Source organism: Felis catus, chromosome B1 (assembly GCF_018350175.1).
Source record: "Felis catus isolate Fca126 chromosome B1, F.catus_Fca126_mat1.0, whole genome shotgun sequence".
In the NCBI taxonomy this organism is placed as follows: domain Eukaryota; kingdom Metazoa; phylum Chordata; class Mammalia; order Carnivora; family Felidae; genus Felis; species Felis catus.
This window is the reverse complement of record NC_058371.1, coordinates 116,772,549-116,787,019: the sequence shown is the minus strand read 5'-3', so window position 1 is coordinate 116,787,019 and position 14,471 is coordinate 116,772,549. Positions and strand designations below refer to the sequence as shown.

At 34.8% G+C, this 14,471-nt stretch overlaps 1 protein-coding gene across 2 annotated transcripts in view; it reads left to right on the top strand.

The window, feature by feature from the left end:
* GSTCD (glutathione S-transferase C-terminal domain containing) overlaps positions 1–14,471 on the top strand; it is a 130,950-nt gene that overhangs the window by 4,265 nt on the left and 112,214 nt on the right. For both annotated transcript variants that reach the window (XM_006930933.4, XM_045056036.1), the window contains 2 exons: positions 5,030–5,467; positions 6,562–7,017. In XM_006930933.4, the coding sequence (XP_006930995.2) occupies positions 5,051–5,467; positions 6,562–7,017 (873 nt within the window). In that variant the 5' untranslated portion in view covers positions 5,030–5,050. The remainder of the gene's footprint in view (positions 1–5,029; positions 5,468–6,561; positions 7,018–14,471) is intronic.

Below are 14,471 nucleotides of genomic sequence, written 5' to 3'. Positions count from 1 at the left end.
TAATAGTACTGTTATATTGTCAGTTGTGGCCCATTAATGGGTCGTGAAGTCAGTTTACTGAATACTAACCAAAATTAAAAAAAAAAAAAGGATGAAAGGAAGGAAGAAAAGCACAGAATTAAAAATACCAGATACATCCCATGTAGTAGGGTATTTCTTTGTGATTCTTTTGTTTCAGTTTTATTCAGTGTATAATGAGTTGCATTAAAAAAAAGTCTTATTGTGTGGCATAATTAAAACTTTGAAAGCCAGTGGGGCACCTGGGTGGCTCAGTCGGTTGAGTGTAGGACTTCAGCTCAGGTTATGGTCTTGCAGTTCGTGGGTTTGAGCCCCGTGTTGGGCTTTGTGCTGACAAATAGCTCAGAGCCTGGAGCCTTCTTCAGATTCTGTATCTCTCTCTCTTTCCCTCCCCCCTGCTCATGCTCTGCCTCTGTCTCTCAAAAATAAATAAATGTTAAAAAAAAATTAAAAAAATAAAAACAACTTTGAAAGCCAGTAATCAAAGGAGTGAGTGTAGTTAAGAATAGGCCAAAGTACTGAACCACAAATTACTAAGGTCTGTGGAGGATCCAAAAAAGAGAATTAGGAAGGAACTACCAAAAATCTTGTCAAATGATTGCCTTTAGGGGCACCTGGGTTTTTAGGGGCACCTGGGTGGCTCAGTTGGTTGAGCATCCAACTTTGGCTCAGGTCACGATCTCAAGTTTCTTGGGGGTTCGAGCCCCACGTCAGGCTCTGTGCTGACAGCTCATAGCCTGGAGCCTGCTTAGGATCTGTGTTTCCCTCTCTCTTCCCCTCCCTGGTTGCACTCTGTCTCCCTCTCTCTCAGAAATAAATAAATAAACATAAAAAAAAATTAGAACAGATTTTTATCAAGGATTACTGAGACCAGCACAATTGCTTAGAATAACAATTTCTGATGAGCTTCACTTTGGTGGAATTGTTGCTGCAATAAAGTTGCCATATGCTTCACTTTATGAAATTTTAAATTTATAAAACAGTTCTATTTATATTAGAAAAATGGCTATTCCTGAATGTTTGCAGATAAGATCCCTTTGTAGATTCAATTAATGCTTTTGAATTGATGGATAGTTCTTATCTATGTGTTGGAACTAAAATGTACTTGTAAGGATTGTGAAGATTAGAAGTAATGTATAAAAGGTGTATGTGTTTAGCACATAGTTGGTGGACAATCAAATGTACGTAGGATTATTTAGAATTATATTCTTTGTTCACTCATTTAACATTTATTAAGCTATCAAATTCCATGCATAGTGATAATTTCTTATATGAAAAAAACAATATTTTGTTACAGTGGTGTACTTTTTGGTCTTTACCTATTATGTAATATATAACTTACCTATGTATCCATTATGTACTATTTAGTTGCCATAGATCCAGTCTTGAATTTTAAGCACAAAACTTTCAAACTTTTTTTCAGCTTCTGAACAAGTATGCTTATTTTCAATACATTTATTATATTTTTTCTTTCTCTTTATATATACACATGCATGAAGTGAAGTAGTAAAATGCTTTTAGAGTTTAAAAACCCCATGAAACTCATTTACCTTTTCATATGTGACATACTTCAATTTATCAAGACCACGATATGTTAATTAGAATGAGAATGCAAAGAAAAAAAAATAAAGGTAAATGCCTAAAATGTTAAACCTGTGACTGCTTCAGTTATGTTTAAAAATATCTATGAAGAGTCACAAGTAATGAAATCAGGCTTAAATATTTTCTTTCCCCTTGTTATTTCCTCAGCAGCATTCCCAAACAAACTGGCATATCCAGGGAAGAGATGTACCCTCCATCAGCTCTGTTTAGCAGCCAAGTCTGTGGTTTTTGTCAGCTATTTTCTCTGTCTCAGGAGTAGTTAGAGTGTGGCACCTGTCCAGGCTGAGCAAATGACACTACTTCTGTGCTTGGCAGGAACGTAATAATGGAGTAACAGGAGCTGCCCCAGGAACCCCGGAAACCCCAAAGATGATTCTATAGTACCTACCTTTTTAAAGCTCATGACATAAAAATAATTATGTAAGGAATCTCTAGGTAGAAATGGAGAAGAAAAAAAGAGAAGAGGGTTTTCTCTTGCCTATGATGTTTGCAAACTTAAAAACTGTGTTCTACTGTCTTGAAAAACACATAGTACAAGCCAAAAACATACATCAAATTTGTACAGGTTTGCTAATACTTAATATTTATTTTAGAAATTACATTAGTACTTAATGGGAAGAAATTGCCCAGGGAGAGTAATTTTTTAACTCCAAGATCATTAAGTAACATTTTTAATCTCCCGGGGGCGGGGGGGGGAACACAACACACCAACATCTATATTGGAAAAATAAATTATGTTAAGAATCAACAGTACTTTGCATTTTCTCTCCGGCATCTCATTAATTTTTAGATCTCTCCATGGGCAGGTTATTGCTATTCTGTTTTGTTGACATTTAGCATTTATTAAGTGCTCACAGTGACAAAAGTTTATAAAATATGTAAAAAAGCCTATTCTCAAGGTACTTATTCTATATGCCTTGGAAAGTAGCAAATAATACATGTACTCTAATTTTTTAATTTCTAAATTACAAGTTGTAAAAGAGCATGACATTGTTTTCAGTTTTGTTTTTATTTTTATTTTTTAAAGAGCGGGACTAGTCTCATAATTATATTTCCTAGACTGCTGGGCAAATGAGGAAATCAATCATGTTTTCTTTCAAATCTGCTTCTTGAAGCATTTAGGGATCTTCTGTATAGTATCACACTATCAGCAGAGAGAATTAAGATCAGTAAATTACCAGCGGTAGATTTACAGGAACAAACTCCTTAAAGAAATGATTAGTTTCCTAGAAAAGGTGGTTTCTTTTGCCTGTGAGCTTTAATAAGCACCCTTTAATAGTTTGTTTTAAAGCAAACTGCAGGTGCAAAAAAAAAAAAATTAAAAAAAAAAGCTAATTAAGCTTGGGAGAAAATGGTTTCCATGGGTTAAAAAGTTGTTGCTTCTAAATCACATGAAATAATTTTTCCCTAGATAATCTTTTAAAGAAGTAACAAAACATTGTGCAGATCTGTTATGTTTTAATAAAAGAAATACAAAATAAAATAGTAGTGATTACTTGCATTATCAAAAGTTTCTCCAAGACAACACTTTACTTACTATATTGCTTTGTTATAATGAATTATTAGCTCTTTAACAAAAAAGCTGAGGACCAAGACACTTAAAAATATTTGTTTTGCTTTCAATTAAAAAAGGAAATTTACGAAATTTAGTATTTTTTAAGATTTCCTAAATTTCAGAGTACACTAATATTTCAGAGTACACTTAAAAGAAAGTTTCAGGTGTACTCTTTAAAGGCTTTTAAAATAATTTTTCCTCTACCATCTTCCTATGACAGCCTTCCATCGTGAATGCTTTTAAAGAGTGCCATCTAGTGTTAAGTTTGGAATTGTGATTTATGGATTAGAACACGGGAATTTTAGACCCAGGAAATGTAGAAATCAAACAAAGAGTCATCATAATTGACAATATTCTTAAAGAGTATGACTTGAAAACACCCATCAATAATTTGATCTCAAGATTGTGTATGTTTGCATCTTTAAAATAACCAGTGTGTGTATGTATCCATGCATTCATTCAACAAATACTTCTTGATTTTATCTATCTATCTAATCTATCTATCTTCAGGTTCTGTTTTAGGCAGAGCAGTACACAAAACAAAATTTCTGCTCTCATGGAACATTCTCTCTGTGGGAAACAAAATATATAGTATACTACCACAGTGCTAAGTGTGGAGAAAAGCACAGAAAGGTTTTTTTCAGGGAGGATGGGGGTTGGGGTTTTCAATTTAAATACAGCAGCCAGAGATCATCTCAATAAGAAGTTGACATTTAAGTAAATATTTGAAGGAGATGAGGGAGTATTCCAGGCACTGGAACCCACTGCAAAGGCGGGAGTGTATCCAGGGTTTTAAAGGAATAACAAGCCACTCTGGCTGGGGCATTGAGTGATCAGATCAAGGAGATCTTTGTAGGCCATTGTAAGGAGATTTGCCTTTTTTCTGAATAGGATGGGAGGCTATGGAGTGTTTGAGTAGAGTAGTGACATGATCTTACTCCATTTTTAACAGGATCACTTTGGATACTATGTTGAGAATAGAACAGAGGGGGAGGTAGGATGGAAAGCAAGGTTAGAAGATTTTGCTGTAATACAGAAGAGAGGTGATTGTGGCTTGGATCACAGTGGAAACAATGAAGATGGTGTGGAAATAAACAGATTTGAGATATATGTTGAGGAACCAAAGTAAGTTTTTAATGGATTGGTTATGGAGGTGTTAAAGAAAAGAGTAATTAAGAATGACTTCAGGTATTTGGCTGAACCACTAGAAGGATGGTGCTCATAACTGAGACGGGGAGGATACATGAGGAGCAGATTTAGGGTGTGGGGGTGAATGATTTTGGACATGTTAACTTTGAGATATCTTGGTTGTCAACATCTGAGTTATGGGGAAACTTCAAATCTTTTTCTGTTGTGATTCAGCACGCTCATCATAATCAAAACTCACTTTAGGAGAATTTATTTCTCATGAGGGAATGAATATCTATCCCCCTTCTCCAATTATTATATCGTAGAGTCATAAAACAGCAGCTATTTGGAGGCCCAGCATGGCCAAAGCTTCTCCAGACAGCTCCCAGTATTCTTGGTTACTTCTTATTTCCTATTCTATTCATTTTTTATTCTTACCTGTAGTGAGACCCCAAAGTACTTGATTGGGAGGGTTCTACTGCAGAGCACCTGGGGTATGGTTATTTTAGATGGGTGTAAAATCACCTCTAAGACTAGTTAATTGCACGGGATGGAAATCTTTCTTTTGGAAGCCATTTATTCAGTCCAGGAACAAATTCTTGTAGAATTGTACCTATCACAAATCCTTGCTGATTTCTAGAAAAAGTTTTAAAATATTCATCTTTTATTTCAGCTTCTAAATTACTATATTCTAAGGTCTATTAACCACTTTTATTTATGCTTCAGGTGACCCAATGAAAGAGGAAAATGAAAGGCATTAAGAAAAGTCTTACAGAAGAATATCTGTACTTGGACTTTTCTCACCAAATGGAAGGATGCATCTTTCCTCTTCATACATCTGTAACTTTATTTTTGTTATCATACTGTGACTGCAAAATCTTCAAAGTTGGCTTAGTCCTCACAAAAGAAAGCACAGATATTTCACTAAAAAATGTAGTGCCCCAGGATGTTGAAATACAGATTATTTCAAAGCAAGAACTTCCAGCAATAGTCCAGAATTGCTGTTTACCTGCAGTAGTAGAAAAACCAGACAATTTCTGTAGAGCAGGACTTGCTGTTGTACTGAGACACATAATCCAGAAATCGTATGAAGCTGACCCCTCAAAGAAGGAAATTTTGGAACTTCTGGGTTTTAAGAAGACTTGCTTGAAAGCCTGTGCTGAAGTAAGTATAATGCCCTTTATGTTATTTAAAGCCATAAAACGATAACACATTCAGTCGAGCATTTATTTTAACTTCTGTAGGAGGCTAAAATTGCGTTTGTTTAAAAAACCTACAGGGGCGCCTGGGTGGCGCAGTCGGTTGAGCGTCCGACTTCAGCCAGGTCACGATCTCGCGGTCCGGGAGTTCGAGCCCCGCGTCAGGCTCTGGGCTGATGGCTCAGAGCCTGGAGCCTGTTTCCGATTCTGTGTTTCCCTCTCTCTCTGCCCCTCCCCCGTTCATGCTCTGTCTCTCTCTGTCCCAAAAATAAATAAACGTTGAAAAAAAAAATTAAAAAAAAAAAAAAACCTATAGTAAGCAAGGAAGTAAAGTAGCCCTTCATGTATGCCAATATTTCAGTGCAATGTTGAGAAATAAGAATTTAAGATTTAATTTGTGAGGTTTGGAGACATTATTTCTAGAGAATTACTTTTTAAAAAAATCTTTTGTTTTAATTACATTGAAAATTTTTATTTTTTGTTTTATTTTTTAATTTTTATTTATTTTTTTAAATATATGAAATTTATTGTCAAATTGGTTTCTGTACAACACCCAGTGCTCATCCCAAAAGATGCCCTCTTCAATACCCATCACCCACCCTCCTCTCCCTCCCACCCCCCATCAGCCCTCAGTTTGTTTTCAGTTTTGAAGAGTCTCTTATGCTTCAGCTCTCTCCCACTCTAACCTCTCTCTCTTTTTTTTTTTTTAATATTGAGAATTTTTAAACGAAACTTTACACATGAACAGGAGCTCTAGTACCACTGCTTTGAAAATTGTACTTTTTAGGGATGGATAGACTTTGAAGGCTTTGAGAAGGAAGGATTTATTCAGTAAGAGGATGCTTGAGGTGAGCATGTATTCCTAGGTATAGGAATGCATGACCATTGTTTAGTGTTGTCACTTTTGAAGCACTGTACTAGCATAAAAGCCTAGCCCAGGGATGGTTTAGCTCAAGGCTTAAATTGTCAAAACCAGTCTTATTTCCCAACAGAAAGTTTTCTTCAAGCTATGTTGACAGTAAAGAATCCTTTAATCTCTTGTTTTGTTTTGTCTTGCAGGTTAGTCAGTGGACCAGGCTATGCGAACTCACCATCCCTTTAGCTATTGAGAATTTTCTCAAAGAGTCTTCTGACCAGCACCCAACTATCCCTGCAGAAATACTGCAGCTAGAGAGAAAGCTCAGTGAGCCCGTTAGAGTGCATAATGATGACAAACTCCGTCGCCAGAAGCTGAAGCAACAGAAGGCTGCTGGGGTTGGGCCTGCCCATGCTAAGAGCAGGGTCCTTAGACAAGAAACATCTGAAGAGTTGGACTCTTCATCCAAGAGCCTGGAACTGCAAGTGGCATTCTCAAAGCTCGCAGTGTACGAAGAACCAGCTACTACCAACAGGGAGCCTTCTCACATCAGAAAAGCAAAAGTGTCTGACCTTCCGCCTCTGGAGCATGTGTTTGCAGAAGGCCTGTACTTCACTCTGGCAGATATCGTGCTCTTGCCCTGTATTCATCATTTTTTGGTAAGGGTTATCGAGAGTGTATATGTTACTGTAAGTTTCAGTCTATGAAATTGCCTAGGCTTGCATTCCTATTCCATTTCTTACTATCATTATGCTCCTGGGCGAGTAATTAATATCTGTCTGCATCTTCTTATCTGTGAAATAGAGATAATACTACCTATCTAGTAGGATCAGTATGAGGAATAAGTGACAATTTGAGTGAAGTGTGAGCAGTGTTGGGCACATGGTGAACTCTCATTAAGTGTTCGTAATTATTAGGACTTTTAATTTTGAGTTGCTAAAATTTAGCAGTCGTTCTTATGATTAATTTCAAATTGCTCCTGTGATTCCCTTCAAATATTAGAAGTTCCAGTATTAAAACACTAAAAAATCTTGCCAGCTATATTTTATAATTAAATAGCCACTTAAGATACTAATTACATTATGTTGGGTATTATTAAATCAAAAATATTTTATCATTATGTCTGTGCTTCTCTGTTCCTTATAAGATTACGGAAGGTAGCTATTCAGTGTTGTGGGAGAATATAAATGGAAAATTTTCTTTCCTAGTATGAGTGTGTGTGTGTGTGTGTGTGTGTGTGTGTGTGTGTGTGTGTGTGTATTCTCTCTGGAAAAAAGAACAAGGTGAAAATAATATTAGAGTGAACATGGGAAGCTATAGCTCTCCTCAGCTTTCCACTTGGCTTTCAAGAGCTGCATTTTTCTTGCTTGGAAGTGTTTCACCCTTCCCCCTAAAAAGGAATCAGATATCAGATTTTGTTCTCATGTATCATCAAGACTTCAGGTATCTCTACTGACAAATGAGAAAAGATTTCTAATGAAAATCTATTTGGAGGCCAGTGCTCCACCAGTAAGTTAGGTGGTATTAATTGGCATTTTCTTAAAGGTAAGATTAGAAACCAAAGTAACTTTAGATGTTGATTAACATTTTAAATGTCATATGTGTGCATACTACCCACAGAGCTCAGTGGGGAGAAAACATCAACTTTTTTTTTCTAGTCATTAGACTAGATTTCTAGATTTCTAATTTAGATTTCTAAATTCTCTTGCTCCTGACCCTCCCCTTTATTAACAATGCCAGTCATTAGACCAGTCATTTGATACATATGATGAAATACTGTTGGTATTTGTGGCTTCTTGCTCCTCTCAGATAACTTTGTTTTTAATTTTGTAAGAATGGAATCCAAATGCCACATCATTCATTTATTCATTTGAGAAACTTATTGAAAGCCTACTGTATATATCAGGCACTGGAGATAGAGTGATGAACAAAACAGATAAAGTCCCGGACCTCATGGAGTTAATATTCTACTAGGGGAAGATGGAAATGAACAAGTAAACATATTATACATATATATATATATATATATATATATATATATATATACATATATATATACACACACACACATACATATATATGTGTATGTGTATATATACACATATATATATGTATATATACATATACACACATATATATGTATATATACATATACACACATATATATATATACATACATATATAAATAAAATAATAATGGTACAAAGAAAATAAAACAAAGTGATAGAGAAGATGAGTACCTGCTTTCAAATTCAACAAAACAAATATAAAATTGGATTTACCTGTATGAAGCTGATTTTAGAGCATTGTCCAAACATCCAGTTTCAGCTAGTTTGTGTTTGATTTTAGTTTAATTTACATGCTATTTACCTAATTAGGATCAATTGATGCTGAAGTATTTTTAATTGAGAGGGATTTTTTTCTGCCCTCTCCATTCAGGCAGGGCATCTATTAACTACTACTGAGTAAGTTTACCTAATACTACTGAAGAATTCTGTTCTTAGTTTAAAATAGGGGAAAACTTGTATATTCAGCCTTTTTTTATTACCCATATTCTATGATTCCATTTTTCTCTTTTGGCATTTACATGTAAACTAATTCTCACAATATTTTCCCTTGTATTTTTCTTGGATCTGCGGTTTCTTTTAGGGTTTAATCTTTCTTTTCCAAAGCCTTGATATTATTTCTGTTATGTTTATTTTGCTCCCTTAAGTCATCTTGGGTTATGAAGCAGTTCAGGTAGTGACTATGGTGCAGAACATTTATGCTTGCATTACCAAACATTGAGGTGATGGAGTGGCATTTCAAATGACAAAAATCACAATCAAGTTCATGGTCAGGAATGAAAGTTAAGTTACTAGGCTTGAATCAGAAACATAGAGCCGAACCTAGAGCAGGGATATTTAGCCAAAGGAATAAGGCCAACAATATAAAAGAGAAGTCAATTTTGCTAACTCAAGTTTTGGAATACCAGAGGTCAAAATTAGAAGAGCTTGGGAAAATACACTGTTCTATTGAACAGAATAAAGTCAAAGATGCAAACAGTAGTAAATAGAGTGGCCATCCTGCTCCAAGCTTTTCCTTCTCAGTGCACATTAGTTTGCAAAGCTAACCCAATAGCCCCAGTGCTTCGTCATGGAAGGTGCCTGATAAAGCCCTCTCCAGAAAGTTTAGGAATTCATCTTGAAAGAAATAAATTAAAATGCACACCTCTTATGATTTCCCTTCTTTAAGTCATTTTCCAGCATCTTCTAGTAGTTAGGATAGCAACCATATGGGAGGAATAGCAATGAATAGCAACACTGGGGCAAAATTCTGCTGTTCCCTGATAATAGAAAATTATATAGTTATTTTTAAGTTGTTACTGGTAAGCAAGTATACTTTGATAGGACTATCTACAAGATTATTCTACTCCTGGGCACCTGGGTGGCTCATTTGTTAAGCATATGACTTCAGCTCAGGTCACAATCTAATGGTTTGTGAGTTCGAGTCCCAGATCCAGTAAGCTTGTGTCCTGCATGGGGTGAGCATGAGCCCCGCTTTAGGTAAAACACGAGCCCCACTTCGGGTGAGCCCCTTTTCTCTCTCTCTCTTTCTTCCTCTGCCCTTAGATTCTCTTTCTCTTTCTGCCCCTCATTCACTTGCACTCACTCTCTCCCTCTGTCTTTCTCAAAAAAAATATTCTCCTTTAAGACAAAATTTTCCATTTCATAAAATATTTTCGTAATTTGAACATGATTTAACCTTTACATGTTAACTTCTAATGCTTTGAACTGAGTTTTTAAAAAGTATGACACGTATTGCTAATGTAAAATTATTGTAGAAATTGATTTTTAAGCAAAAGTACCTATATTAAATGTCTCTTTCACCATCCCCATTGACATAAAATTAGGAATAAAGTGGGAATCTTACTATCAGCCAGCATATTGCAAACAACATGGAGGCTGCTTATTTAGTGGTTAATGTGTATATTCTATATCCTCTCCCATGCATCAGGTCCTTAAGAGTTTTCAGGTTGTTTTTTTTTTTTTTTTTTAATGTTTATTTGATTTTGAAAGAGAGAGAGGGAGGGAAGGGCAGAGAAAGAGGGAGACAAAGGATCTGAAGCAGGCTCTGTGCTGACAGCAGAGAGCTTGACACAGGGCTCGAACTCACGAGCTGTGAGATTATGACCTGAGCCAAAGTTGGACACTTAACCAAGTGAGCCACCCAGGCACCCCAAGAGTTTTCAGTTTTAATAACCCACCAGTTCTAATCTATAAGTAAAAAAGACAGAATTGGGATTATATTTCCATTTAGACAGATCATTTACTGGTTACATTGCTCACCTAAACATTTATTTTCAAAAGAGTAAACATGGCTAAAGAATGATATAAAGTACAAAACATTTTATATAATAGGTGATTGGAAAGTGATGCAGTGGAGGAGATACTTTAGATAGATGTAACATCTTGCTTCTCTCCAGACAAGTTTTGCTCTCCTTTATTATAATTAACTACAAAGCCATTAGCATTTCATTTTGTGCTCTTGGTAGCAGTAGTTTTTTATTTATGAGTTTAAGAATAAATGATCTTATTTTCTTGTCTTTAAGTAATTATGATATTTATAATGGTTTTGATCTTATCAGGCAGGTAACTTTTTAAATAATTTCTTAGGAACAAATATAATTTTCATCTCACACATTTTTCACTAGCCACTTCCTTAAATATATCTTCTTGAGTGTAATGAATGTGCTTCAGTACCTCCTGAGCTGTCTGGATATTAGCAGGGCAGCCTGGCATGTTGATTAAATGGGATAACTTGTCATGCAGAGTAAAACTTCTCAATTTCTTTTAAACATGAATTATTGTTACTTAGTCACAACTTATTTTCAAACGGAAGGAAAGATGCCGTATGCATCTAACAAATAACAATAAATCATTACCAAGGAGAGGAAAGGAAAGGTGAAGAAATGAGAACATTTCTTATGTGATTAATTTATCATGACTTAAGCTCAGTTCCCTTAGCACATAAGCTATTTCCAGGCAATTAAGAATTTTGATGAGAATTATAAACTGGCTCCCAGAGTGACATTTAGAAAGTATATTTCAAACTTTTTTTGCTTTAATTCACAGTAAAAAATGCATTTTACAAGGTGGGAAAACATACTTATATAAATATGTATCTTCTATACATTAAATATACTTCTAAGTATTATATAAAGTAACCCATCTTACTACACGCTACTTACTCTGATATTTTCTATTATATGTCATTTTTTTTAAGTTTTATTTTTTTTAATTTTTTTTCCATATATGAAATTTATTGTCAAATTGGTTTCCATACAACACCCAGTGCTCATCCCAAAAGGTGCCCTCCTCAATACCCATCACCCACCCTCCCTCCCTCCCACCCCCCATCAACCCTCAGTTTGTTCTCAGTTTTTAATGCTTTGGCTCTCTTCCACTCTAACCTCCTTTTTTTTTTTTTCCTTCCCCTCCCGCATGGGTTTCTGTTAAGTTTCTCAGGATCCACATAAGAGTGAAAACATATGGTATCTGTCTTTCTCCATATGACTTATTTCACTTAGCATAACACTCTCCAGTTCCATCCATGTTGCTACAAAGGGCCATATTTCATTCTTTCTCATTGCCACGTAGTACTCCATTGTGTATATAAACCACAATTTATCCATTTATATGTCATTTTTAAAACTGTGCTGATGTTGCAAGTTACTGTTTGAACTTACTGTTTGAAAAACACTAATTTAGGAAATTATTCTTTGAAGCTAATATGTAGTTTCTTGATCATTTATTCACTCAACAGAGTGTTATTTGCAAGGCAGTGTTTTAAGTCCTTGTTATATACAAAAAGAGTTAGACATAAGCCCTGCCCTTATAATCAATTACTTGTGCTTATTTAAAGTCCAGTTAAAATAGACTAAAATGTATATGCATGTGAATTTTTTATTACTTTTATGTCCTTTCTGGCTTCGGCTTTGGTACTGATTATTGCTAGATATATGTGTCAAGATTTTCTTGATTTGACCTTTTTATTTATCTATTTGTTCATAGTCACCAGTCATAATCTGTGACGTTATTACTGTTTCTATGGAAACAACATTCAGTGCCTCAAAAAGAAGCAAGAACATTCTATTTTTTAAAGAAATTGAAGTTTGGTTGTGATGGTAGGGAGAAAGCATCTGGCCAAAAGAAAACAAAAAGATAATTTAAATCAGGAGGAATGATTTCACATTTTCTAATTTAAATAAAAGCCTTACTTTAAGTGTTGTGTGATAAAAATTGCCCTGTAAATGATGCTAGTTATCTTTTTACTTCTATATATTTATAATTGTAACTTTTATCTTTTTACTATTTTACTTTAGTGAAATTTCCTCCTTACTCCATCAAGTCTTTTGTAGAGAATATAGTCCTGACAGTGCTTCTTACATTATTATAAAGTAATATTGTCTTGAGTCTGTGTTACAGTTCATACATTTAGGGAAGAAGGCTTCGCTTAAAAACAACAACAACAAAAAAAACCAAACTTTAAATCACCATTAAAATAAGAGTACAGCCTCTCCATTTTTCTCATCTCCACACTTATCCAGTGAGTGCATAATTTCCACTGAGATTCCTCAAAATACACCAGTGATTATAAACTCTATATAGACATCAAGTTATAATCATTTAAAAGTATTACATAATAAACTTTGAAGAAGTCAGCACTTCAACACATTTTGCATTGACCTTCCTCCATTGACCACTTAAACTAATTTTCATAAGTAAGTATATATTAAGTATCTCAGGTTTTTGACTAAGCAGTGTCCTTTTACTCTCTATATTCAGGGTGTTGAGAACTTATGAAATATGATGATGGTCTGGGACAGTGGAATGTGTTCTTGCCGGTGAATTATAGAGGAAGGGGTTTCTAAGTTTGAAGGAAGTTGATTAAGGAAAAGTTTTTAGAGGGGCATAAAAATATACTACCAATGAAAGATGATAGAAACTGGAATACAAGGTACAAAATTTTACAAGATGATTTTCAATTGTAGCATTTATAGACATTTCGAATGTTGTCATGTTATTTTTGATTCTCTTGGAATAATCCATTCACATTTTTTGTCCTTTTTCTGCTATGTATTGGTCTTTTCCATTACTTTTTTTTTTTTTTTACTTATAGTATAGTCAGTATGTGAATATATTCTTAGTTTGTCTGTATATAATGTTTATTATTATTATTATTATTATTCAAGTAATTCACAAATACCTTTTGGGCCTCTTATTCTTTGTAAGACATTAGTCCTTTGTTAGTCTTATATCTTATCTAAATAGTATGTTTTGATTTTAAATATATCTTTAAAAAAATAGACTTTCTTTCTTAGGGTAGTTCTAGGTTCACAGTAAAATAAAGCAGAAAGTACAGAAAGTTTCCAATATTCTCTGTCCCCATACACACAGTCTCCTCTGCTATCAAAATCCTGCGCCGGAGTGGTACATTTATTAAAACTAATGAACCTACATTAAAACATTACTATAACCCAATCCATAGTTTATAATAGGGTTCACTCTTTCGGTTGTACATTCTGTGGGTTTCAACAAATGTATGACATGCATCCGTCATTATTGTATCATACAGAATAGTTTTACTGCCCTAAAAATCTATATTCCACGTATTCATCCTCTGTCCTAACCCCTGACCACCACTGATTCTTTTACTGTCTTCATAGTTTTACCTTTTCCAGAATGTCACATACTTCGAATTATATGGTATATAGCCATTCAGGTTGGCTTCTTTCACTTAGTAATATGCTCTTAGTGTTCATCTGTGTCTTTTCATGGCTTGATGAGTTCATTTCTTTTTAGTGCTGAATAATATTCTATTGTTTGGATGTACCACAGATTGTGTATCCATTCACTTACTGAAGAACATCTTGATTGCTTCCAAGTTTTGGCTATAAACATCCAAGTGCAGGTTTTTACATGGACATAAGTCTTTAACTTATTTGGAGTGCAATTGCTGGATCATATGGTGAGTTGTTCAGCTTTGTAAGGAGTCACCAAATTGCCTTTCTTAGTGGCTGTTCCATTTTGCATTCCCACCAGCAGCAAATGAGAGTTCCTGTTGCTCCCCA